Source organism: Microtus oregoni, unplaced genomic scaffold (assembly GCF_018167655.1).
Source record: "Microtus oregoni isolate MIOR12 unplaced genomic scaffold, Mior012 000117F_ref0000505, whole genome shotgun sequence".
Classification (NCBI taxonomy): Eukaryota; Metazoa; Chordata; class Mammalia; order Rodentia; family Cricetidae; genus Microtus; species Microtus oregoni.
This window is the reverse complement of record NW_024544746.1, coordinates 1,207,577-1,234,745: the sequence shown is the minus strand read 5'-3', so window position 1 is coordinate 1,234,745 and position 27,169 is coordinate 1,207,577. Positions and strand designations below refer to the sequence as shown.

The following is a 27,169-nucleotide window of genomic DNA, read 5'->3' as shown; positions in this document are numbered from 1 at the left end:
GAGGAAGCTGCTGTACCTGGGTCTGTGGTTAAGCAGTTCTCCAATCTGTTCAAGGTGAACAGTGAGAACCAGGGGACTGGACCCCAGCTCTCCTCCCTTCTGGGATCTCAGCATCCTGCTCAGCAGGGGGCACCAAGCCTCATTCTTTCTTTGCCTTTCTAGCCTTTCAGACATTGGAGCAAGTGTGAAGCTGGAGAAGTTTCTGGAATCTCAAGACTGTCCACTTCTCCAAGGAGGGAGCCATTGAATTGGCACCCAGGTCTCGCACTACTTCCCCATAGCTTGGAGCCCAAACTCCCGAGACCCCCTACTGCACCCCATTTTCTCCTGTTTCTCCTGTTCTCAGCTTTTCCCACCTGACCCTAGCATCACATGGTCTCCAGAGACTGAAGCCATCAATCAAGTCTTCCTCTTTCTGTCCATCAGCTACAGGCAGGCTGTTTGATCATGTGTCCCCCATTCAACGTAGGCCGTAGGGTCAAGGGCATGTCCTGCCTCTATGTGGAATGGCTATACCAGCTTGTCCACAGAGACCAGATGAAGATCTGCTTTGCTTGCTTCAAGGCAGCTTTCCATACTAATAGAATATTGCTGCAGATGGAATACTTGGAAGGGCTACCATGGCAGGATAAGCCCCAGGAACTCTCAGAGTCAGGATTAAAGCCAGAGGAGGAATCTCAGCCTGAAGAAGAATCTCAGCCCAAGGAAGAATCTGGGCCAGAGGAGTGGTCAGGGCAAATCTGTGCAGAAGATCAAGAACATATGTCTGATTCCATCAGTGACTATTCAAGTCATGGCTTTCTGACTCCAGGCTCTGTAGGGTCAGATCTGGAGCCTGAGGAAGCTGTACCCCTGGACCCAGGCCCCGAGGATACTGACTGGAATCAACCCCTTCCCTGGAGATTAGGTAGCTTCTATCCCTGCCCCCACCAGTGCATTATCCCCCCTCTGTCCTTGTGGGATGTTTTCAATGTGGACCCATATCCTGAGCAACCTGTGTTGTTGGAGTTGAGCCCCCTCTGGCCCATGCGCAACGTAGTAGGAACATGGTTGGAAAACCTGGATTACAACTTGGTGTTGTGTGGCTGTGGTACTGTCTGCTACTTGCTGTCAATGATTCCTTTATGGGCTGTGAGAACCCAGGTCAATCGCTGGCAGGTGTTGCTGGACACGAAAGCCATGATGCAGGCCCACCTGGAGACTGGACCTCAAAAGATGGACCTGAGCCGCTGGAGACTGAGCATCCTAAAGTACTCAAGGATGGGGTTAGAGCTGGAGCCTGCTGACTGCACCCTGCGGAAGGGCGGCTTCAAGGTGCACTCCTATCTGCCCTGGCACAGGGACATCCCAGAGGAATGGAGCAGGAAGCCAGAAGAGATATTGTTTGTCAATAATATTGAGATTATGTGTTACCTGAGAGCTTCCTCTCCTGAGCCTTCTTTTTGAACCCCCAATATCTGAGGCACTGATACTTAGGCACCCCCATTGCCCCAGATCCCTGGGAATATGAAGATTCAGTGATTGCCATTTCTGAGTGGCAGGGGAACGGTTGGTCCAGAATTTTAGGGGAGCATCTGAAACAGTCTAGGGGCTTTGGGACTTCAGAGGGAAGTCTGGCATGTTACAGCAGGAGTTTAGCTGGGCCCAGCTGACTGTTCAGTGTTTGGTAGGTGAGGACTAGCTATATGTGTAGGTGGGGTGTTCCGTATTGGGTGTCCTGAGTGACTAGTTAGAGTCTTGTTCACTATATGCATGTCCTCTGAGGCCCTGGATGACCTGGTGTGTGCAATAGTCAGATCTAAGGATGTCATGAGACAGGGTTTCAGGGTACACTGTACAGAGTATTTATACTGTTTGCTTTTATTTGCCCCTTTTGCTGCTTCTCTTAATAAAGTTGGTGTTTTAAATTTTATTATTTCATGTGGATGGTTTTTCCTTCACATGGTGTCCTTATACCTGGTACTCCAGCATCCAGAGAGGGCGTCAGATCTCTTGAGGCTGGAGTCACTGAGGGTTTTGAACACTGTAGGTGCTGGGAATCAGAGGTGGGACCTGTAGAAGAGTAAGGAGTGCTCTTACCTGCTAAGCCATCTTTCTAGCCCCAGTTCTCAGTGTTTAATGGATGCCCCGTGCAGATTTGCACAGTGGGTTTGATGGAGAAAAGTCCTCCCCCACTTCTGGCTTCAGGGTTTGAGGGCTTTCAGTCCCACGAAGCTGGGGATGGGGCACAGTGGGTTCTGATCCCTCTGAGTCACGTGAGGAGAATGTATCCCCAGTCACAGCCTTCATAACCAGCGGGAGCCCGTGTGGAAGAGCTGTGTGTCACTGATTGACACAAGTATCTGCCCTAGAGGTTGGCAGGGATCTGTGTAGCGTTCCCCATGTCTGATCTGCTCGTGTGAGACCGTGAGACAGTGCTAGTGAGACCTCAGCGTGGGCATGCTATGCATAGAGGGAAGGACACACAAGGGGACAAGGTGCCCATGGACCTCATCCATGGACTCTGAGTGCCCATTGTCTTCTGCCTGTGTGTGGCCCATCTAGAAATTTCTGCAGATCTCTGGGTGGCCCTGGCATAACCTGCTGATTTAAGTGGTTTAGTTATTAATGATAGGAAGATTCTAATCTGGAGGAAACTTGCTGATTAGTTAACAACATGATAGGATCTGACTATGAGTTTTCTTTGCTTTATTTTTTTTCTCTCTTTGAAACAAGGTTACTCTGTAGTCTAGGCAGGTAGGCTCAAACTTAAGATCATCCTGCATTGGGGTCCTGATTTCGGGGATTACAGGTGTTTGCTATTACCCACCTCAAGCATTGCTCTTTACCTAACTTTGAGTGTCTCTTTTCTTCCTTGTCTTCTGGAGTCTTAATTCTTGACACACAGGGTCTGATGCTCATTCTTGGAGAGAGGGCATCACACTGCAGTATAAAAAACACAGCACAGTAAGGAGGCGGCAGCCTTGGTGTTGCCTTCAGAGGTCTGGAGCCTGTGGTCTGTGGGTAGCTAACTCTCCCTCCCAAACCAAACTCGGTCTGTTCCATCTGTGCTGATTCATTCTCTCTCTCTCTCTCTCTCTCTCTCTCTCTCTCTCTCTTTCTCTCTCTCTCTCTCTCTCTCTCTCTCTTTCTCTCTCTCTCTCTCTCTCTCTCTCTCTCTCTCTGTAAAGCAATCAATCACAGCAAACACTTTGTTGTTGTTTTGTCTTCATTATGTAATTTTACTTTTATCGTTGTGTGTGTTTGAGAACGTAGGTTCACATACAACACTGTACACGTGTGCAGGCCAAATGACAAATTTCAGGAGTACACCGGCTTCTTTCAGGAATGATCGCTCAGGTCATCAGAAAGAGATTTTACCTATCAAGCCATCTCATGGGTCCTTAACCCGTTTGTGGGTGCAGACCCTTTTGGGGGGAGGTTTAATTTTGTTTTGTTTTCTTTTGTTACACAGGGTTTCTCTGTGTCTCTTTGGAGCCCATCCTAATACTTGCTCTGTAGACCAGGATGACCTTGAACTCAGAGAGACCCGGTGCCTGCCTCAAGCAGTCAACAATATTTGGGGGCAGGGGTGGGTATTGAGAGAAATGGTTTGTTTGTCTCACACTTCCACATTGCTGCTCATAACTGAAGGAAGTCAGGACAGGAACTCAAACAAGACTGGAACTGAAGGCAGGTAACACTCAATAGCTGAACCACCTCTCTAGCCTCACAATCATTAACAAAGGAACAGAACAGAAAACTATTAATAGTCACACCTGTGTAACAACCTGCACAGGTAAGAAGGTCATGCACCAGAGAACACTTCAAAGCATCAGGACATAAAATGTGGAGATAAACCCACCTATGGTTTGCACTGGGAAAACATCCCATGTCAATTGCAGATGATGTGTGAGCCTGCAGCCTCCTGATTACTCAGCCAATGAGGAAAGAGGGGGAGAAACCACCTTGCAGGGTTATAAATGCAGATCACACTCCACCCTGAAAACCCCATCCACGTGTGTGCACACAGCAGGGGCTTCTTCCTGCCACGGATTTTCCACAGACCACACCCAAACACCTGTTCTCTCAGAAATCCTTTATTTAGTGGGAAAGAAAAGTTAAAGCGGCTGCTCTCTGACTCAGGCAGAAAATCAGCAGCAATGGCCTGCCCATGTCTCTTAAGAAGAGGAAAAAGGCAGTTTGTGTTAGAATGGCTAGGATGCAGTAGGATATTTGGTTTGGGCATTTAATTAGGCGAACCAAAGGGGCCTTTAGCTTGCTGGACTTCTGTCCTCATCCTCAGGAAGAACTCTGACATAGGAAAGTATCCATGTACGGGAACAGGCCTTGCTGCTAGCCTTGGGGATGTAATCTAACAGGTTTGTTTAGCAAGGCAGAGGGAAAGCTAGAAGGACAAGGCCTGCTACAGCTGTGCTTGCCATGCTGTCACTGAACAGAATCTGTTCAAAAAGTTTAAAATTACTGTGCCTAAGAGAACTATAAAACCAAATGGGAGCCAGGCGGTGGTGGCAGCGCACGCCTTTAATCCCAGCACTCGGGAGGCAGAGGCAGGCGGATCTCTGTGAGTTCGAGGCCAGCCTGGTCTAGAAGAGCTAGTTCCAGGACAGGAACCAAAAAAGCTACAGAGAAACCCTGTCTCAAAAATAAAAAAAAAATAATATAAAAACAAATGGGACTCTCATATTTTAAGGACTGTTCAGTATCCGTTTTGTAATACCTGGTCTTGAACAATTTTAACAAAACTATTACTTATGCAAGTTAATATAGGTCACCATATATCACAAATTCTAATTGTCTTAATAGTAAAAACCCAGAGTCAGATATTGAGGTAAATGCAGAAAGAACAGGAACATAAAAATCAGTCAATAAAGAGTCTTTTATCTCTACCAAATCCTCACTAAAAAAAGGGGAAAGATTATATCTCTAACAAATACTCAAACTGAATGTTCAGACTGAAAGCCCTGAGTTTCTGTCTCCTCCCAACTTATATTCCTGTCTTTGCCCATCCACATCACTCCTGTATCCACCTCCCTGGTGCTGGGATTAAAGTCATGTGAAACCAAGTGCTGGGCTCAAAAGTGTCACTCTGTTTCTCTTTCAGACAGATTCAGTCTTGTGTAGAGCAGAGCAAGCACCCTTGAACTCACAGAGATCCATCTGCCTCTGATTCCAGAGTGCTGAAATTAAAGGTATGAGCCACTACTGCCTGGCCTCTATAGCCCACTAGTGTGGCTAGCTCCCCACTCTGATCATCAGGCATGCATTATTTGTTAGATCTTAAACAAAATATCACATCATCAGTTTAACTGCTGATTTTGTTGCTGTAACCAAAAGCTTGTTTTGCTCAAGATGACCTTCTGCTCACCTGTAAATAAATAAACTTTATTCTCTTTTCCTTTATGAACCCCTGGCTTATGGGGCTGGGAGCTACATTTGAGTATAGACCTGGAGCCAGTATATGAAGCAAAAGCTTCTTCTTTGTTACAGTGTGTTAATGGTCAAACTGGTGAATGTCTGAAGGACCCACAGACCCATTCATGTATCACTTCCAAGGCAGAGAGCTTCCCGCTGTGTCAAAGTGGAGTAAGCTAGCTGTAAGCAAGGAATGCCACATTAATTCTCCTCCCTTTTGACTATGGGAGAAATGTGACGAGAGGATCGAGGTTCTGCCTTTATTTAGTAAAAAAGAAAGAAAGAAAGAAAGAAAGAAAGAAAGAAAGAAAGAAACTATAGTGTGTGACCTCAAATTGTAAGCCAAATAAACGTCTCATCCCCAAAGTTTCCTTTTGTTAGTGAATTTTATCACAACCACAGAAATGAAGATGGACCATCCTCTCTCTACCCATACATGAGCTTAGCAAAGGGACTTATCAGCAAGTCAGGAGTTCCCTCATGAAAGTCTGACCAGAACAAGTTGAGAAGAAAGCAATGAAGACCAGGTGACACATGAACACTCACAAATATTCCTGAAGAGAAGCACTGATGGACTTGTTGGGTCTTCCTGTAGGGTAAAGGTCCAATCGCACTTCAGGGTTTCAAATGCTATCAAACCCACCAATCTCAGAATTCAAAATCCTACGAATCCCCACTGTGGAAATCTCCACCCTCCAAAACCCTGCCCTGAGAAACCCTTCATATAAAACTTGCCTCCTGCTCAGATGCCTGCTGCTTCTCTGTGGAGCACAGGCAGCCACCATCTGTGTCTTTCCCAATAAATCTCTTGAGTGAGGTTTGTTGTGCAGTGCGACCCTGTGGCTCCTCACAGCCAGGATAGATTTCCCCTCAGAGCCGCAACACTTCCACTGGGGAAATCTTTCTCCTCAATACTGTACACCAACACTCGCCTGAACCATGAGGGACAGCACAGGAACTGTCTCCTACCTGACTTGAAGAGTCAGCAACACAACCTGGTTATATGGGAAGGAGGGGTATGGCAGAGGTTTAAAATAAAGAACTCTGATTTTCTCAGTCCCATGCCTTCTGCGGGACATGGATGAAGTGGTAGTTCTTTCTCAGCCTAAAGAGATGAAAACAATTTCAGCGGCATTGAGTGGACACAGAAGCTTGTCTAGCTGAGGTGTGGCTTTCCCAAACAAGTGCAGGCTCTGGCAGTGCTGTGACTGGATCATGTCTTCAGCTGGTATTGTGGAGGTCCTCTGCAGCAGCTGATCTGTCCTCAGAGTGAACTTGTCTACAAATGCTGAAAATGTAGCTTAGCTGGTAGAATGCTTGTCTAGTGTGCACAGAGCCCTGGGTTCGTCCCCAGCACTAAATAATTGGGAAAGATGTTGTGTGTGTGTGTGTGTGTGTGTGTGTGTGTGTGTGTTTGTGTGATGCCAAGACTTAAGACATGGAGGCAAAGCATCAGGAATTCCAGGTACACAGAGTGTATTGGAAGCCTGACTAGGGCACATAGAGTTCATCTAAAAATAAAAAAAAAAGAAAGCAAAATTAATCTAAGAATTAATAGAGTATAGAGCAAATTGAAGGTTCCAAGACAGATACGGGGAATCCACCTCTCCCTGAAAGCTCAGCAAGGTGTTAAACATTGTTAAAACCCTTTAAAAGTTACTGTTAATGGCAGGCTCACCAAGACCTTTACTGTAAGCCTGCCTGGGGTGCTTATTTTCCTGTAAATAAATGAACATGTGGGGATGGAGCAGGCAATTTCATTCCATAATGTGCAACTATTGGATTCTGACTGTTTTGAGCAAAAGGACTCTAAGTCATGTAGCCAGCCAACTACACTTGTGACAGCATAAATGCCTTCAACAGGCTGTGTGGATCATAGAGGGCAGCCTGGCTCCTCTAGGTGGCGCTCTAGCAAGGGTGGTTCCAACAACTTGTAGGGGACTCTTTGCTCTCAGGAGCCCTGGTGAACTCTTATAAGCATTGGAGACAAGCTGTGGTTAATCTAAACCCCCTACTCTGGCTAAATAAACAGGATGTTCAGACATATATAAAGAGTTGGTGGGATAACCTGCTGTGTGCCTCTTTTGATATTGCAGTATTGGGGCCAGAAAAAGAAAAGGCTGCTCTCTCTCTCTCTCTCTCTCTCTCTCTCTCTCTAAGATAGGGTCTCACTATCTAGACCTGGAATTTGCAATGTAGACCTGCCTTGACTCAAAGAAATAGAGACCCAGATATGACTGCCAAATGCTGGAACTAAAGGCATGTACTGCCATGTCCAGCTTTTATATTTTTTGATATGTATGTTTGTATGTTCAAGTGTGTGTTCACATATATGAAGGGATACCAGAAACCAACATCAGGTATCTTTATCATTCTCCATGGTCTGGTTTGACACAGGGTCTCTTTCTGAACATGCATCTTGCTGATTCCAACAGACATGAACCGTAGAGATCCTTCTGTCTTTGCCCTCTGCCCCACAGTGTTGAGATTAAAAGCACTTTCCACCACACTCAGGATATTTTTTTTGCATGGTTGCTGGGGACCAATGGGTGTAAATCAAATGCTTTACCAACTGAGCCATCTCCCAGCTTTTCAAAGCATCTTGCGAGTGATTCTTTCATATCTACTTTAGTAGTGCGGACTGAGTTGGTAACATGAGGAAAGCAGCCCAGAAGTGGGGACATGGGAGCAGTGGTATGTAAACTTCTTTTTGGTTGCTGAGATGAAATATCATGACCAATGTAACTCACAGTAAGAAAAAAAAGATTTTCTATTATAGACAAAAATGACAGAAGAGAAACACACAGGGGCAAGGCAGGATGAACAGAAAGGGAGAGAAACATCTCCAGCTACAAACATGAAGATGAGAGAGCAAACTGGAAGCAGGTGGCGTTAAGAACTCTCAAAATCTCAAGGGCCACTGCCAGTAACATACATCCTCTAGTAAACCTGCAACCCCATAAACATCCCCAAAGCAGCCCCACCAACTGGGAATCAAGTGTTCAAATACACAATAATACGGGAGACATGATCATTCAAATCCCACAGGTGTTGGCAGTTGAACAGTAAGACCCAAAGGCGAGAGCAAGGAGAGACAGCTGGCCAGTTGAAGCTGAAGAGGAGACAGCTGAGCAGTTCAAGAGCTCACAGACACAAGGTTGATAAGGGAGAGGGGCGAGGAGGAGGAGAGAAGACCACACAGGGCCGGTGAAGAGTTCCAGGTATCTGTCAAGCTCACAACTGAACATAGCCGCTTTCCTTGTCAAACTCCCAGAGAGCAGCACGGTATTCTTCAGGAGGTGAGTGGATAAACAGAGGTATATCTAGTTAAGGGAGTATTACTGAACTCTGAGGTGAACCTTGCTTCCTACTGCAACAGGTCACCTGGGAATCCTCGCTGTTTGTTCCCAAGGAAGGAAACTGAGATAGTTTCTTGTTGCTTGAGGCCAGCATGTGACATTCTGGATAGGGCAAACATTGCAGAATGCATGTCAGTGATTCTAGTTCATGGTAATAACAGAGTGCCAAGGGCCACAAGTAGAGACAGTGAAATGGTGCCATGGACCTGTGGTGGCAGGGGAATGTCATCATACACATGTCCTAACCTTGGGGATGTCCAGAGTAGACAGTGGGCACCTGCTTGCAGTGAAGACACCCGGAGTGCTGCTCCCAGATTTAAACAAACAGATCTCAGGGAAGGGCGAACTCAGAAGAAAGGACAAAGGAATCCCTGTATCCTTTGCCTCGTTATTCTAGGAGTCCCAAAACCCTTACAAATATCCAGAAAGAATTCCTCAAAAGTTGTTTAATATGAAAAGACACAGAGAGGGGGTAAATATGTTTAAACCTCAGTCAAGGGCCAAGTCAGCAGTTTCACGAGTATTAAAGAACATTTGCTAAAGAGACAGGGAAGAAGGAATCCTCTTATCCAAACAAGATAAGCCGCGAGCGCAGGTATTCGTGTGCCTTGAAGGAACAGTGACCCAGGGACACAGGCACCTCAATGGTGCCTACAGGAGGCAGAGGGACACTTGGATGCAAGCAAGGAATCAGTGCATGCATACTGTCAGGGGGTGCCAGACCACATGCACACCTGGGGTGAGGGGAGCAGGGTGACTCAGTGGCTGGCACTGGTGGGTGGGATCACCTGCTCTCAGAGGGTGGATATTGGTCTGGGTGGGCCACCTTCATTGGGTGGCCACACCCATGTGTGAGGTTGGGGTCATGAAACCTGAGGAAGCTGCTGTACCTAGGTCTGTGGTTAAGGGGTTCCCCAATCTGTTCAAGGTGAGAACTAGGGCACCTGGCCCCAGCTCTCCCTCCCCCACTTAAGTGAGCTCAGCAGTCAGCCCCCAGGGGACCCAAAGACTCATTTTTTTCTTTTCCTTTCTAGCTCACCAGACATTAGAGCAACGATAAAGCTGGAGAAGTTTCTAGAATCTCAAGTCTGTCCACTTCCTCAAGGGGGTATTCATTGAAATGGCACCCAGGTTTCGCACTACTTTCCCATAGCTTTGAGCCCAAAATACCCTAGACCCCAACTGCACCCCATTTTTTTGGTTCTTCTATTCTCGGCCGTTTCCTACTGACCCCAGCATCACACGGTCTCCAGATCCTGAGACCATCAATCAAGTCTTCCTCTCTCTGTACAATCAGCTACAGGCAGGATTTTTGGTCATGTGTCCCCCAGTCAATGTTCGCTATGGGTCCAAGGGCATGTCCTGCCTCTATGCGGAATGGCTATACCAGCTTGTCCACGGAGACCAGATGAAGATCTGCTTTGCCTGCTTCAAGGCAGCTTTCCTGGAAAACAGAAGATTGCTGGAGATGGAATACTGGGAAGAAGAACCGTGGGAAGATGAGAACATGGAACTATCGGGGTCGGGAGCCTCACCAGAGGAAGACTCTGAGCTGGAAGAAAAGTCTCAGCCAGAGGAAGACTCTGAGCCAGAGGAAGAATCCCAGCCGGAGGAAGAATCTCAGCTGGAGGAAGAATCTGAGTTGCAGGAAAAATCTCAGCCAGCAAATGAATCTGATCCAAAGGAAGAATCTCAGCCGGAGGAAAAATCTGATTCAGGGGAAGAATCTCAGGTGGAGGACTGGTTAGGGGAAAGCTGGGCAGAGGGCCAAGAAAATAAGTTTCATATTACAGTGGACGTCACTAATCCTGACATCCTGACCCCAGGCTCTATAGGGACCGAGCTGCAGCCTGAGGAAGCTGTACTACTGGACCCACGCCCTGAGGATTATGACATGTATTGGGCCTATCCCTGGAAATTAGGTAGGTTCTCTCCCTGCCCCCACCAGTGCATCATCCCCCCTCTGTCCTTCTGGGATATTTTCAATACGGACCTACATTCTGACGAACATCTATTGTTGGAGTTGAGCCACATCTGGCCCACGAACAAGCTGGTAGAATCCTGTTTGAAAAAACAGAATTTCTTCTTGGTGTTGTGTGGCTCCGATACTGGCTGGTACGTGGTGTCAATGAATCCTTTATGGGTAGTGAGGACCCAGGTAAACCGCTGGCAGATGATGCTGGACCCTGATGCCTTATTGGTGGCATACCTAGAGGCTGGACCACAAAAGCAGGACATGAACCGCTGGAGGCTCAGCATGTTGGAGTCCTCAGAATTTGGGTTGGAGCTGGTGCCTGCCGACTGCACCCTGCGGAAGAAAGGTTTCAAGGTGCACTCCTACCTGCCCTGGCAGAGTGAAACCCTAAAGGACTGGGGCAGGGAGCCAGGGGAGAGGCTGTTTGTCAAACATATTCGAATTCTGAAAAACTATTGAACTTCCTCTTCTGAGCCTTCTTTTTGAATCCAGAATATTGAGGCAATGATACTTAAGCAGCTCCTATTGCCCCACATCCACAGGGAATACAAAGAGCAAAAGGGTGCCAGTTCTGAGCGGCAGGGGAACGGTTGGTCCAGAATTTTAGGGGAGCATCTTGGACAGTCTAGGACCTTCGGGACCTCAGTGGGAAGTCTGGCATGTTTACACCAGGAGTTTAGCTGGGCTCAGCTGACTGTTCAGTGTTTGGAAGGTGAGGACTAGGTGTAGGTGGGGTGTTCTGTATTGGGTGTCCTGAGTGAGCAGTCACAGTCTTGTCCACTATGTGCATGCTCTCTGAGGTCCTGGGTGACCTGGCTTTGCAGTAGTTAGATCCTGTCTTAGGGGGTCATGATATTGGGTTTCAGGGTTTACCATACAGAGTATTTATGCTCTTTGATTTTATTCATGACCTTTTCACTGTTTCTGTTGAATAAAGTTGGTGTTTTAAATTTTATTATTTGATGTGGATGTTTTTCTCTTGACATGGTTTCCTTATACTTGGAACTGCAGCAGCCAGAAGGGGGCGTCAGATCTCCTGAGGCTGGAGTTACTGAGGGTTTTGAACACTGTGGGTGCTGGGAATCAGAGGTGGGACCTCTAGAAGAGAAAGGAGTGCTCTTACCTGCTAAGCCATCTTTCTAGCCCCAGTTCTCAGTGTTTAATGGATGCCCCGTGCAGATTTCCACAGTGGGTTTGATGGAGAAACGTCCTCCCCCACTTCTGGCTTCAGGGTTTGAGGGCTTTCAGTCCCACGAAGCTGGGGATGGGGCACAGTGGGTTCTGATCCCTCTGAGTCACGTGAGGAGAATGTATCCCCAGTCACAGCCTTCATAACCAGCGGGAGCCCGTGTGGAAGAGCTGTGTGTCACTGATTGACACAAGTATCGGCCCTAGAGGTTGGCAGGGATCTGTGTAGCGTTCCCCATGTCTGATCTGCTCGTGTGAGACCGCAAGACAGTGCTAGTGAGACCTCAGCGTGGGCATGCTATGCATAGAGGGAAGGACACACAAGGGGACAAGGTGCCCATGGACCTCATCCATGGACACTGAGTGCCAATTGTCTTCTGCCTGTGTGTGGCCCATCTAGAAATTTCTGCATATCTGCGTGGCCCTGGCATACCTGGTGATTTAAGTGGTTTAGTTATTAATGAAAGTAAGATTCTAATCCTGGAGGAATCTTGCTGATTAGTTAACAACATGATAGGATCCAACTATGAGTTTTCTTTGCTTTATTTTTTTTCTCTCTTTGAAACAAGGTTACTCTGTAGTCTAGGCAGGTAGGCTCAAACTCAAGATCCTCCTGCATTGGGGTCCTGATTTCGGGGATTACAGGTGTTTGCTATTACCCACGTCAAGCATTGCTCTTTACCTAACTTTGAGTGTCTCTTTTCTTCCTTGTCTTCAGGGGTCTTAATTCTTGACAACAGGGTCTGATGCTCATTCTTGGAGAGAGAGCATCACACTGCGGTATAAAAAACACAGCACAGTATGAAAGCGGCAACCTTGGTGTTGGCTTCAGTGGTCTGGAGCCTGTGGTCTGTGGGTAGCTAACTCTTCCTCCCAAAATAGGTCTGTTCCATCTGTGGTGATTCATCCTATCTCTCTCTTTCTCTCTCTCTCTCTCTCTCTCTCTCTCTCTTTCTTCTCTCTCTCTCGGGAAAGCAATCAATCACAGCAAACACTTTGTTGTTGTTTTGTCTTCATTATGTAATTTTACTTTTATCGTTGTGTGTGTTTGAGAACGTGGGTTCACATACAACACAGTACACGTGTGCAGGCCAAATGACAAATTTCAGGAGTCCACCGGCTTCTTCCAGGAATGATCGCTCAGGTCATCAGAAAGAGATTTTACCTATCAAGCCATCTCATTGGTCCTTAACCGGTTTTGTGGGTGCAGACCCTTTTGGGGGGAGGTTTAATTTTGTTTTGTTTTCTTTTGTTACACAGGGTTTCTCTGTGTCTCTTTGGAGCCCATCCTAATACTTGCTCTGTAGACCAGGATGACCTTGAACTCAGAGAGACCCGGGTGCCTGCCTCAAGCAGTCAACAATATTTGGGGGCAGGGGTGGGTATTGAGAGAAATGATTTGTTTGTCTCACACTTCCACATTGCTGCTCATAACTGAAGGAAGTCAGGACAGGAATTCAAACAAGACTGGAACTGAAGGCAGGTAACACTCTCAATAGCTGAACCACCTCTCTAGCCTCACAATCATTAACAAAGAAAAAGAACAGAAAACTATTAACAGTCACACCTGTGTAACAACCTGCACAGGTAAGAAGGTCATGCACCAGAGAACACTTCAAAGCATCAGGACATAAAATGTGGAGATAAACCCATCTATGGTTTGCACTGGGAAAACACCCTTGTCAATTGCAGATGATGTGTGAGCCTTCAGCCTCCTGATTACTCAGCCAATGAGGAAAGAGGGGAAGAAACCACCTTGCAGGGTTATAAATGCAGGGCACACTCCACCCTGAAAACCCCATCCACGTGTGTGCACACAACAGGGGCTTCCTCCTGCCACGGATTTCCCACAGACCACACCCAAACACCTGTTTTCTCAGAAATCCTTTATTTAGTGGGAAAGAAAAGTTAAAGCGGCTGCTCTCTGACTCAGGCAGAAAATCAGCAGCAATGGCCTGCCCATGTCTCTTAAGAAGAGGAAAAAGGCAGTTTGTGTTAGAATGGCTAGGATGCAGTAGGATATTTGGTTTGGGCATTTAATTAGGCGAACCAAAGGAGCCTTTAGCTTGCTGGACTTCTGTCCTCATCCTCAGGAAGGATTGTGGCATAGGAAAGTATCCATGTACGGGAACAGGCCTTGCTGCTAGCCTTGGGGATGTAATCTAACAGGTTTGTTTAGCAAGGCAGAGGGAAAGCAAGAAGGACAAGGCCTGCTACAGCTGTGCTTGCCATGCTGGCACTGAACAGAATCTGTTCAAAACGTTTAAAATTACTGTGCCTAAGAGAACTACAAAACCAAATGGGAGCCGGGCGGTGGTGGCAGCGCACGCCTTTAATCCCAGCACTCGGGAGGCAGAGGCAGGCGGATCTCTGTGAGTTCGAGGCCAGCCTGGTCTAGAAGAGCTAGTTCCAGGACAGGAACCAAAAAAGCTACAGAGAAACCCTGTCTCAAAAATAAAAAAAAATAAAAAAACAAATGGGACTCTCATATTTTAAGGACTGTTCAGTATCCGTTTTGTAATACCTGGTCTTGAACAATTTTAACAAAACTATTACTTATGCAAGTTAATATAGGTCACCATATATCACAATTTCTAATTGTCTTAATAATAAAAATCCAGAGTCAGATATTGAGGTAAATGCAGAAAGAACAGGAACATAAAAATCAGTCAATAAAGAGTCTTTTATCTCTACCAAATCCTCACTATAAAAGGGGGAAAGATTATATCTCTAACAAATACTCAAATTGAATGTTCAGACTGAAAGCCCTGAGTTTCTGTCTCCTCCCAACTTATATTCCTGTCTTTGCCCATCCACATCACTCCTGTATCCACCTCCCTGGTGCTGGGATTAAAGTCATGTGAAACCAAGTGCTGGGCTCATAAGTGTCACTCTGTTTCTCTTTCAGACAGATTCAATCTTGTGTAGAGCAGAGCAAGCACCCTTGAACTCACAGACATCCATCTACCTCTGTCTCCAGGGTGCTGGGATCAAAGGTGTGAGCCACTACAGCCTGGCCTCTATAGCCCACTAGTGTGGCTAGCTCCCCACTCTGATCATCAGGCATGCATTATTTGTTAGATCTTAAACAAAATATCACATCATCAGTTTAACTGCTGATTTTGTTGCTGTAACCAAAAGCTTGTTTTGCTCAAGATGACCTTCTGCTCACCTGTAAATAAATAAACTTTATTCTCTTTTCCTTTATGAACCCCTGGCTTATGGGGCTGGGAGCTACATTTGAGTATAGACCTGGAGCCAGTATATGAAGCAAAAGCTTCTTCTTTGTTACAGTGTGTTAATGGTCAAACTGGTGAATGTCTGAAGGACCCACAGACCCATTCATGTATCACTTCCAAGGCAGAGAGCTTCCCGCTGTGTCAAAGTGGAGTAAGCTAGCTGTAAGCAAGGAATGCCACATTAATTCTCCTCCCTTTTGACTATGGGTGCAATGTGACGAGAGGATCGAGGTTCTGCCTTTATTTAGTAAAAAAGAAAGAAAGAAAGAAAGAAAGAAAGAAAGAAAGAAACTATAGTGTGTGACCTCAAATTGTAAGCCAAATAAACCTCTCGTCCCCAAAGTTTCCTTTTGTTAGTGAATTTTATCACAACCACAGAAATGAAGATGGACCATCCTCTGTCTACCCATACATGAGCTTAGCAAAGGGACTTATCAGCAAGTCAGGAGTTCCCTCATGAAAGTCTGACCAGAACAAGTTGAGAAGAAAGCAATGAAGACCAGGTGACACGTGAACACTCACAAATATTCCTGAAGAGAAGCACTGTTGGACTTGTTGGGTCTTCCTGTAGGGTTAAGGTCCAATCGCACTTCAGGGTTTCAAATGCTATCAAACCCACCAATCTCAGAATTCAAAATCCTACGAATCCCCACTGTGGAAATCTCCACCCTCTAAAACCCTGCCCTGAGAAACCCTTCATATAAAACTTGCCTCCTGCTCAGATGCCTGCTGCTTCTCTGTGGAGCACAGGCAGCCACCATCTGTGTCTTTCCCAATAAATCTCTTGAGTGAGGTTTGTTGTGCAGTGCGACCCTGTGGCTCCTCACAGCCAGGATAGATTTCCCCTCAGAGCCGCAACACTTCCACTGGGGAAATCTTTCCCCTCAATACTGTACACCAACACTCGCCTGAACCATGAGGGACAGCACAGGAACTGTCTCCTACCTGACTTGAAGAGTCAGCAACACAACCTGGTTATATGGGAAGGAGGGGTATGGCAGAGGTTTGAAATAAAGAACTCTGATTTTCTCAGTCCCATGCCTTCTGCGGGACAGGGATGAAGTGGTAGTTTTTTCTCAGCCTAAAGAGATGAAAACAATTTCAGCGGCATTGAGTGGACACAGAAGCTTGTCTAGCTGAGGCGTTGCTTTCCCAGACTAGTGCAGGCTCTGGCAGTGCTGTGACTGCATCATGTCTTCAGCTGGTGTTGTGGAGGTCCTCTGCAGCAGCTGATCTGTCCTCAGAGTGACCTTGTCTACAACAGAGTGACAGGAGGTGGGACAGTCAGGTTGCTGAGATAATATATCATGACCAATGGAATGCAGAAAAGAAAAAAATTATTTTCTCTTATATACCAAATTGTTAGACGAGAAGGCAATGTGGGAGGGGAGGAGGTGGGCAGAACAAAAAGCAAGAGAACTCATCACCAGCTACAAACATGAAGATGAGAGAGCCAACTGGAAGCAGGTGGGGTGAAGAACTCTTAAAGTCTCAAAGGCCACCACCAGTGACACACTTCCTACAGTAAGCATGCATCCCCAAAGCAGCCCCACTGGGAATTAAGAGTTTAAATACACAATAATACGGGGGCATGGATCAACCCAACCCCACAGGTGTTGACAGTTGAACAGTAAGGCCCAAAGACAAGACCAAGGAGAGACAGCTGGCTAGTTGAAGCTGAAGAGGAGACAGCTGAGCAGTTCAAGAGCTCACAGACACAAGGTTGATAAGGGAGAGGGGCGAGGAGGAGGAGAGAAGACCACACAGGGCCGGTGAAGAGTTCCAGGTATCTGTCAAGCTCACAATTGAACATAGCCGCTTTCCTTGTCAAACTCCCAGAGAGCAGCACGGTATTCTTCAGGAGGTGAGTGGATAAACAGAGGTATATCCAGTTAATGGAGTATTATGGAACCCTGGAGTGAAACTTGCTTTCTGCTGCCCCACGGCAGCTGGAAAACCTAGCTGTGTGTTCCGAAGGAAGGAAACTGAGATAGTTTCTTGTTGCTTGAGGCCAGCATGTGATATTTTGGATAGGGCAAAACAGTTGCAGAGGGCATGTCAGTGATTCTAGGGCCTGGGGAAGACAGAGTGCCAGAGACTGAACTGGTCCCGCTGGCCCTGTGGTGTCGGGGGCTTGTCATCACCCCCGTGTCCTAACCTGGAGGATGTCCAGAGTAGACTGTGGGCACATTTTTGAGATTTTAACACCCACAGTGCTGCTCCCAGATTTAAACAAATATTCAGTGATTGTTCCGCTCAGGATGGAGGCCACTGGAAAACTTCTCTCTTCTGGTTGGCTTTTCCCTGTGTCCCGGACTCCTCTACAAATAAACTTCAGACAGAATTCTTTCAAGAGTTGTTTAAGAAAGAAAAGACCCAAGCCGGGCAGTGGTGGCGCATGCCTTTAATCCCAGCACTTGGGAGGCAGAGTCAGGCGGATCTCTGTGAGTTCGAGACCAAGCCTGGTCTACAAGAGCTAGTTCCAGGACAGGCTCCAAAACCACAGAGAAACCCTGTCTCGAAAAACCAAAAAAAAAAAAAAAAAAAAAAAAAAAAAAAAAAAAAAAAGAAAGAAAGAAAGAAAAGACCCAGAGAGGGGAAAATGTGTTTAAAACGCAGTTGAGGGCCGAGTGGGCAGTTTCACAAGTTTTAAAGAACTTTTACTAAAAATACAGGGAAGTTGGAACCCTCTTTTTCAAACAAGGTAAGCTGCAGGCTCAATCTCAGGCCTTCGTGTCTCCTAAAGTGAGAGTGATTCAGGGACATAGGGCACCTTGGGTGCAAACAGGCCAGCAGTGCATGCATCCCATGAGGGCTGCCAGGCCGCAAGTACATCTCGGGGCCAGGGTGATTGAGCCCCTTAGCTTTCTACATTTTGGGGTTCATGGGAGATATGTAAATGAGCTGGAGCATCATGGGTATTGGCCCTTTATAAGGCCCTGGTGCTGTGACGGAGGAGCCTTGCTGGAATAGGCATCCATTAGCAGGTTTACTGGGAGTTCAGGCAGGCAGGCGAGGATGGGAAGGGGCTGAGAGGGTGGCTGGGACAGATTGGGTGGGTGAAGAGGGTCTGGGTCTGCGTGGGAGCGCATTGGGCAGGGGATCCAGGTTTAGTCTTCCCCTTCCCGGCCTCCTCCAGTTGGGAGCCTGGCCATGAGCCCCGAGGAAGCTGCTGAGCCTGGGGTTGTGGTGAGGGAGCCTCAGTCTGCTCAAGGCGAGCAGTGCACCTTGGGGAACCTCAGCCCCAGCCCTCCTCCCCTTGGTGGTCTCAGCAGCCTGCACAGCAGGGGGCGCCAAGCCTCATTTTCTTTCCCTTTCAAGCTCCCCAGATATTGGAGCAAGTGTGAAGGTGGAGAAGTTTCTGGAATCTCACGTCTGTCCACTTCTCCAAGAGGGTATCCATTGCATTGGCACCCAGTTTTCTCACCACCACCCCATAGCCTGGAGCCCAAAGTACCTGAGACCCCCCCTACTGCACCCCATTTTCTCCCATTTCTCCCATTCTCGGCTCTTCCCGTCTGTCCCTAGCATCACGTGGTCTCCAGATCCTGAGACCATCGATCAAGTCTTCCTCTTTCTATCCAATCAGCTACAGGCAGGCTTCTTGGCCATGTGTCCCCCAGTCAACGTTCGCCATGGGACCAGGGACATGCCCAGCCTCTTTGTGTCCTGGCTATACCACCTTGTCCACGGAGACCAAATGAAGATCTGCTTTGCTTGCTTCAAGGAAGCTTTCCTGGTATTTAGAAGAATGTTGGAGACAGGAGATTGGGACGAGGAAGAGTTGGGTAATGCGTTTGTAGAACTCTCAGAGGAAGGATCTGATCCGGATGCATGGCTGGGGTTGGAGCTCACTGGGTTCCAGAGCTACGGGTATTTGCCACAGACCGTCACTGAGCATGTGGGGCCTGGATTCCCAGTATCAGCCCCTGTATGGCCGGCACCCCAGCCTGTGCCTACTGATCTGCGGCCTGAGGAAGCTGTACCCCTGGATCTGGGCCCCGAGATTGATGACTGGACCCAGGCGCTTCCCTTGAGATTAGGCGTCTTTTCTTCCTGCCTCCACCGGCTGCGCATCATCCCTCCTCTGTCCTGGTGTGATATTGTCGATTTCAACCCATATCCTGGGCAACCTGTATTGTTGGAGTTGAGCCCCATCTGGCCCATGCAGTTGCTAGTAGACAGCTTGCTGGAACACCTGAAGTTTGTCACTGTGTTGGGTAACTTCGATGGCATCTGCTACTTGCTGACAATGCGTCCTTGCTGGGCTGTGAGGACCCAGGTTCATCGCTGGCAGATGTTGCTGGACCCTGGTGAGCTGAGGAAGGCCTATCTACAGAATGAACCTAAACAGCCGGATCTGTACCGCTGGAGGCTGAGCGTTTTGGAGTCCTCAGAGCTGGGGGTAGAGCTGGTGCCTGCTGCCTGCAGCCTGCGAAAGGGGGGCTTCAAGGTGCACTCTTACCTGCCCTGGGAGAGTGACACCCCAGACGACTGGAGCACGGATCCAGGGGAGAGGCTTTTTATCAAATATATGGAGCCTCAAAGGGACCTGAGTTACAGCTTGCACCGTCACTTCATTGATAACTTCATCTCCTGATCCTTCCTTCCTGACTCCCAAATAACTCAGGCACTGATACTTAGGCAGCCCCCATTGCCCCAGGTCCCCAGGGAATATGAAGAGCCAGAGGTTGCCTGTTATGAGCCGCAGGGAACGGTTGGTCCAGAATTTTAGGGGAGCATCTGGAACAGCCTAGGGGCTTCGGGACTTCAGAGGGAAGTCTGGCATGTTTCAGCAGGAGTTTAGCTGGGCCCAGCTGACTGTTCAGTGTTTGGAAGGTGAGGACTAGCTATATGTGTAGGTGGGGTGTTTTGTATCTGGTGTCCTGAGTGACTAGTCACAGTCTTGTCCACTCTGTGCATGTCCTCTGAGGTGACCTGGCGTGTGCTGTAGTTAGATCCTGTCTTAGGGGTCATGAGACCGGGTTCCAGGGCTAACTGTATGGAGTATTTATGCTGTTTGATTTTATTCATGCCTCTTTCGCTGTCTCTGTTAATAAAGTTGGTGTTTTAAATTTTATTATTTGATGTGGATGGTTTTCCCTACACATGGTGTCCTCATACCTGGTACTGCAGCAGCCAGAAGAGGCCCTGGAGCCTGTGGTTACCCAGTTATTGGGTAGCTAACTCTCCCTTCCAAACTGGGTCTGTCCCATCTGTGGTTCGCCCTCTCTCCCTCCTGGTGAAGCATCCATCACAGCAAACACTTTGTTGTTTCGTCTTCATTATTTAATTTTACTTTTATTATTGTGTGGGTTTGAGATGTGGGTGCACACACGCCACGGTTCACGTGTGGAGGTCAGAGGACAACTGTCAGGAGTTGACCGTCTTCTTCCAGGAATGGCCACTCAGTCTGAACGCTGGTGGCGCACGCCTTTAATCCCAGCACTTGGGAGGCAGAGGCAGGCGGATCTCTGTGAGTTCGAGGCCAGCCTGGTCTACAAGAGCTAGTTCTGGGGCAGGCTCCAAAGCTACAGAGAAACCCTGTCTTGAGAAACCAAACAAAAAAAAATGGCCACTCAGGTCATCTGCAAGAGATTTTACCTATCAAACCATCTCTGTAGTATTTAAACCCTTTGGTATGTGGGTCTTTTTTTTTTTTTTTGCTTTGTTTTGTTTTGTTTTGTTTTTGTTTTCTGATAAGGGTTTCTCTGTGTCACTTTGGAGCCTGTCCTGGAACTCGCTCTGCAGACCAGGCTGGCCTCGAACTCACAGATCTGCCTGCCTCTGCCTCCCGAGTACTGGGTTTAGATGTGTGCACCACCACCAGGTTGTGCAGGCCTTTTTAAATCAAAAGAAATGTATTCACTGATTGATTTGTATGTGACTGTGTGCACACCAAGTCCAGAAGAAGATGTCAGATGTTCTCTGTCTCTGTGCCTATATCTGAGGCAGGGTCTCTAGTACACCTGGATCTTGTGTTTTTCTCTTCCCAGCTGGAGCCTGCAAGTGGCAGGTATCCTCTTATATCTCTCTACCTCCCTCAGAACTTAAGATGCTCCCATGCTTTAAACACCTGGATTGCTGCATGGGTTCTAGGATTCAAATCCCAGCCCTTATAATTGCACAGACAGCTGAACCGTCTCTCCAGCCTCCCAGGCTTTAAAAAAATTTGATTACAGTTATTTATTGTGGGGGTGTGTAGGGGTATGGATGTGAGTGTGTCACACCACAGCATGCATTTAAATTGAGGTGACATTACACACCAAAATTATTTGAAATGAAAAAATCAACGGCACTTGACATGTAGGATTATTTTCTCCTTCCTTTCACTACATGGGTCTATGGGATTGGCCTCAGGCCATCAGTCTTGGCGGAAGTGCCTTTCCCCACTGAGCCATTTCACTGGCCCTTCCCAGGCTTCTTTTTGAGATAATTCCACCACAGCGTGATATTCTAGGGAGTGGGGTGCATCATAAGGAGAGGCAGTCCAAGGAGCTCACCATCTCTGTTTAGTGAACCTGTGCTACATTCTCAGTTCCTCTCATCTAAAAATGAGGAAAAAGCATCTGATCTAGCATAGACTAAGAAAGAATTACACACAGGTGTATTGGTGCTCTTAGCAACATTGTTCACAGTAGTAAAAATTAAAAGCTAAATTTCCAGCAAGCCATGAGCAGATACATTGTGGCAATCCGTACATGGTAACAAAATGGCATCGCGGCTGCCTCCTGGCAGCATAAATGGACCTCGAAAGCATCATGCTGAGGGAAAGGGCTGTGAGCAGAGCACAGACTGTGTGGCTATGTTCATGAAAGATGTTCAGAGTAGACCAGTCCCTTCAGGACAGCAGGCGGCCACTAGAGTCTGGGAGGGATGGCTGAGTGGGTATAGGGCAGCTCCTAGAGCTCTGGAAATGTTCTGGAATCAGGTGGGGGAGGGGCTGTGCACACTGTGAACTCATTAAGTGCCATTTAATTTTTCATATCCAATCACTTTGTCGTGTGAATGTCACCTCAAGTTCATCAAATGTTGCAGTTCACAGGTGCTGGCCCAGAGAAGGGATCACCACCCTTTTCTCAGAGCACCTGGGTAGAAAATCATGTCTATTGCCTGTGGAAATGCTTCCACAATCCTACGGCTCCTGCGTTTGAAGCTGTACCAACATCACTCTGCATTTACAGCTTGCCAGGCTCCTGAAGACGGTTGTTCCAAACAAAACTTTCTGTCGTTGACTTGACTCCAACAATTCCCTGAAACGTTGGCTCTCCTGCTAGTGTCATTTCATAGATGATCTAACCCACAGCCTGACTCTGGTGGGCATGTTTTCCTGGAAATGGAATGGAGGAGCCGTGGGAAACAGCTAAGGTGTGCAGCGGAGGGTGTAGAGCCTGTCAGAGTGACACATGAACTCTTGTCAGTGGAGGGAGAAGAAAATGTATAAATTGACAAGTGCATTATGGTGTCATTTATGATAATGTTTCAATGTAGCATCATTAACTATACACTGAAAAGCCACACATGGTCAAAGACCAAAACATCTTGGGAGACGCTCCAGTCTTAGAGAAACAGTGCCTGGGGGGGGGGGGGGGGGGCGGCGGGGAAGGAAGATGGGAACACGGAGGAGAGAGGGGTGTTCCTAATTACATATCAATATGAAATAGCTATCAGGAAGGACCGTCATTTTGTGATTTAGGTGGAGACGGTGTCTTTTACTCACTTATGCATGAAAAACAATGGTGGTGATCACATTGACAATGGCAGTGCTGGTGGCAAAGTTGGTGACGGTGACGATCATGGTGGTGGCAGTGGTGGAGATGCTGATGATGGTGGTCGTGGTGGTGAGAATAGGAAGATGGGGGAGATCTCCCAGGAGGGAAGCTAGAGGAACAAGGGTCCCACCTCTTAGACCAGGCTCCTCGGTTGGTTTCAGGGTCAGTGGGAGGTCAGGGCAGTCCCACTGCAGCTAGACATGGAGGAGTGGATGCTCCTGTCCTACTTATCACTCGGGAAGGAGGAATGGCCATGCTGAGAGGAGAGAGGTTTCTGAAGTTGTATGGATCACAGATCGGGGTTGTTCCTACGTATTGTGAGGAGATGCAGCTTTGGTGTTCTTCTTGCAAGAAAATTTGGCCTTCTGCTCTCCCTCCGCCTTTGCCACGCCCAGAAAGTCTCCCCATGTTCACCATCTCCTCACCCAGGACACTAGGTATTTGTGGATCCTGAACTGGGACCTTTTTTCCAAAAGTCACTCAGCCTTTTGGGACCAGAAGACAGCAGTGTTCAGACCCCATGGTCTCTCTCTGCAGCATGAGGCCCCTGAGGCTGATTCTCAGGGAAACTAGGGTATTAGATATTTCTCTTTGCCGCTGTTTTCAGCTTTCAGTAGCGTGGGGATTCCCGGTCAGGAACAGGTCTGCATTCAGCCCACCTGCCAGTTTTAGAGCTTCCGTCTCTTGGGATCACTGGGACGTCTGAGGCTGTTCACTAATCAGTGGCCCCTCTCCTCAGCTGCAGACTGGTACAAATTTTAATTGATTTCATTGTGGTCATCGTCTCTCCAGCTGGGTCTCAGAGCTGAGGGGAATGAGGCCCAGAGGCAGGAAACTGCAGTGCCAGAGACTGGAAGTAGGGGAAATTATTCTCTGTACCAAAAGACGCACCTCCTGGAGATGTGGAGTGGTGGCAGGCTATGGGGTGCTCGAGCAGTGGGGGCAGGGAGGTGAATGAATCCCCCGCTGTGGCTGTATCAAGGTGTAGCCACAGCACCCTGGGAGGCATCCCAGCCTCTGATGTGGGTGGGCCTCAAAAGCCATCTCTGCACTGAATACTTTGGTTCCCTGGGTCTGCCCAGGATGTCAGGGGCACATCAAAACCTAGCTTGTCTCACTCTCAGCCTGCTCGTACCTTTCCCAATGTTTCCCATGAGAAATTGCTGCTCTTGTAGACCAGAAGGGTAGAGAGAAGGACCGCTGGCCTTTCAGCACCTAGTGGTATACTTATAAAGCATTGGGCTTCTTTAATAAGTTGAAAAGCCCCTGTATGCGGGCTGGATGTGCACCCAAGAAAGAGATCCCCCCCAAACTGGTTCCTACCCATAAAGCCTCATTTTTTTTTTTTTGCAGAGTGTGGTAATGCAATTAGAAATGAGTTCTTTCAGAGAAATTATCGTTCTCAGACATAATGAAGCCATTATGTGCAGAGCACAGCTTTAGAAGTCACATTTAGAGAAAGTGCAGGCGGCGCGATCGCAGCGTATGATTTAATGGCCCATGAAGTGACTTGCAGATAGGTAGGGTGCTTCTTCTCAGAGCACAATAGATGTGGGTACTGTGGGAAGCATTTGCCTTTGGACAGCCCAGGTCTGTGTGAGCACTTGAGCCCCTGTGGACTCTCAAGTTCCCCCTGTGCCCCTGAGAAGGGTTCTCAGATGACCTCCCATTTCTAGCTCTGAGCTTTCCCTTTGAACCCCTTGCTTGTGCCCTCACCTCTGCTAACCATTCTTGGGATGACCCAGCAACTCTATTGTCCACGGAGTTTGTCCAGCATCCACATTAGATAGGCATTGGTCCTTCAGAAAATGGTGTTGCCGTGTGGCTTGGGGCTCTGTAGGATCAAGGACTGCTGGGATTCAGCTCGGTGGAGGGCTTTCCTAGCTGTACTAGAAGGGGAAATGATGTCAAACACAAGGGCTCATAGCTGCTGCTAGAAGTGCAGAGAACCAAGAAACAACTGTGACCATCCTTGGTCATTCATGTGTCTGGCCTGTAGACATCCATATATCTGGGCTTACTGGCCTGGACAGCTTCCCCTAGGTAAACCATTGGCTTCTAGAGGCCTTTCTCCATAGTCTAGGCTCTCATCAAGCCTGAGCTCACATTGGTTGAATAGATCGAGGCTCTGGTTCCGCTGTAAGGAGAGTGAAGATATGACTTCTCACCACTCCCTGTTATTTGAGGCCTTCCCAGCTTCCAGGGGTCCCTCTCTACCTATGGCACAGACACAGTTGAAAGTGGGGCCCAGTGGCCCTATACCCCAGAGAGATGCCTACTGCAGTCTGGGGTCCAGCCTCCAGCAGCACAGGAGTTTGTGACTGCCTTTTTCCCTAAACCCCCTCAAACAGAAAAGTCTAACTTGGCTGACTCCGTGGATTCCCATCAAACACTCTTGATGGTTTCCTTCTTTGTTCGTTATCTTCTTTATTCTCTCTCCTATATCATGTTGTTTTACAGCTTTTCTACCCCAATAGAATCTCCTAGACAGTACAAGAGTCAAAACAGCTGCCTTCCATTTTTCAAGTGAATGATTATAGGTAAAAATGTGTTTTTCATCTCCCTCACATGATTAAACATTTTATTTATAACTGGTGAAAAACAAGTTATTCCGAAAACCAACATATATTTATAATCAAGCAACTTCTTATACATTAACCTTGTGTCAAGCAAGGTGTTCTTGTCAGGTCTTTTACTAGCAGGCTGCCTTTTGCAGTTTCAAAGGAAGGGCCAATTACTTTATTACTTATTTTGAAAGGTAATCTTATATGGAATAATAAAGGAATCACAAACCTAAACTTTTATATATGAAAAAGAATCAGTCAGCTGTACTTTAAATCTTTAGGGTGCTCGATGGCACTGTGTTCGAGATCTTGCAGGGGCTTCTGGAGATCCAGCATCTCACCGAGAAGAGCCTGCGACTGCGTCTGCAGAACGACCACCGAGTGCTCAGGCAGACCCTAAGGCAGAAGCATCTGGAAACTCAGCAGACCTGCCGGCCCCACAACTTGCCCATGCTCCAGGCAACCCAGCAGCAGAGCATCGAATCCGGGAGGAGCCGCAGACAATGGACCGTAAGATTGTCCTGGAACTGGACCGGAAGATCGCCGACCAGCAGAGCACTCTGGAGAAGGCAGCAGTAGCTGGTTTCTACGTGACCACGAATCCTTAGGAGCTGTTGCTGCAGATGAACCTATTGGAACTCATCAGGAAGCTGCAGCAGAGGGGCTGCCAAGTGGGGAAGGCAGCCCAGTGACCAAGTGAGGGGCGAGGGTCCCTACTGTCCTTCATTGCCTAGGATGACTGGCGGATGCCTAGTGACCGCCTTGTTACTGGTGCCAGAACGCTTCATGGAGCAACGGACTGCTCAGCAGCCAACAGGTGTGATCTTTGGCGAGGAGACGCTGATGAGGCAGAGACTGCATCTGCTACCATCCTCCTTCCAGGTGTGGGGAGGGGTCCAAGCAGCAGGAATGGCATCGTGTGAAGTCTCCATGACTGACTGTTGAGTGGGACTGTCGGTTCTAGCGCCTTCCCTTTGGGTATACCCACATTCCCTCCAGGCTTGGTTTTGCCTTGTTCCGGTGTGGCCTAGAAAAATAAAGACCCCACCACATGGTTTGTGTCCATGCTAGCTAGGATCCTTTCCTAGTGGCTCTGGCCATGGTGGAGCCAGCAAAGTGGTAGCCACTATGTGGCAGTGGCTTTCTGGGATACCCACATATATATCACTATAGAACCTTCATCCAACAACAGATGGAAACAGAGGCAGAGACCCACATCGGAGTAACTTTGTTATTTTCAAAGCTTTGTTTCAGCTGTGATGCACTCCGAGACCTGTGAACACATCTCCCAACATTAAGGATTAAAAGAATTTAAACCAGCTGGGCTATTGGGACTCAATTGTTAGTCATCAACTTGAGTCACAATCCATTGCAGCTCTGTAGGTGAGACTCACAGACCCTGGCTGTAAACAACCCTTGTATTTATTTTCATTCATCAAAACTCTCTATAAGCTATTGTTGTTGTTGTTATGATTAAATTAGACAGTATAGCTTGCAGGGGTCATCTTGACAATACAAAGATAAAAAATGTCCAGTAGAATGGGGTATTTCCAAGAGATAAACACACTATAACACAGGCAGTGGAGATCACACATCCACTCACAGCATGCTAGATACCAGAGAAAGAGCCGCAGCAAACATGTAAAGGCACAGCAGA

General features: G+C 47.6%; 3 protein-coding genes and 1 pseudogene across 3 annotated transcripts; all 4 read left to right on the top strand.

The window, feature by feature from the left end:
- Positions 1 to 447: 447 nt before the first annotated feature.
- Positions 448 to 1,446, top strand: LOC121444084 (testis-expressed protein 19.2-like). The gene has a single exon (XM_041645838.1). It carries the CDS (start codon positions 448 to 450, stop codon positions 1,444 to 1,446), a length of 999 nt encoding a protein of 332 aa, XP_041501772.1.
- An 8,646-nt stretch (positions 1,447 to 10,092) lies between these two features.
- Positions 10,093 to 11,208, top strand: LOC121444083 (testis-expressed protein 19.2-like). The gene has a single exon (XM_041645837.1). It carries the CDS (start codon positions 10,093 to 10,095, stop codon positions 11,206 to 11,208), a length of 1,116 nt encoding a protein of 371 aa, XP_041501771.1.
- Positions 11,209 to 18,786: 7,578 nt separating this feature from the next.
- LOC121444082 (testis-expressed protein 19.2-like) lies at positions 18,787 to 19,776 on the top strand. The gene has a single exon (XM_041645836.1). The coding sequence runs from the start codon at positions 18,787 to 18,789 to the stop codon at positions 19,774 to 19,776; it is 990 nt and encodes a 329-aa protein (XP_041501770.1).
- A 3,157-nt stretch (positions 19,777 to 22,933) lies between these two features.
- Positions 22,934 to 26,204, top strand: LOC121444080 (annotated as a pseudogene).
- Positions 26,205 to 27,169: the final 965 nt, after the last annotated feature.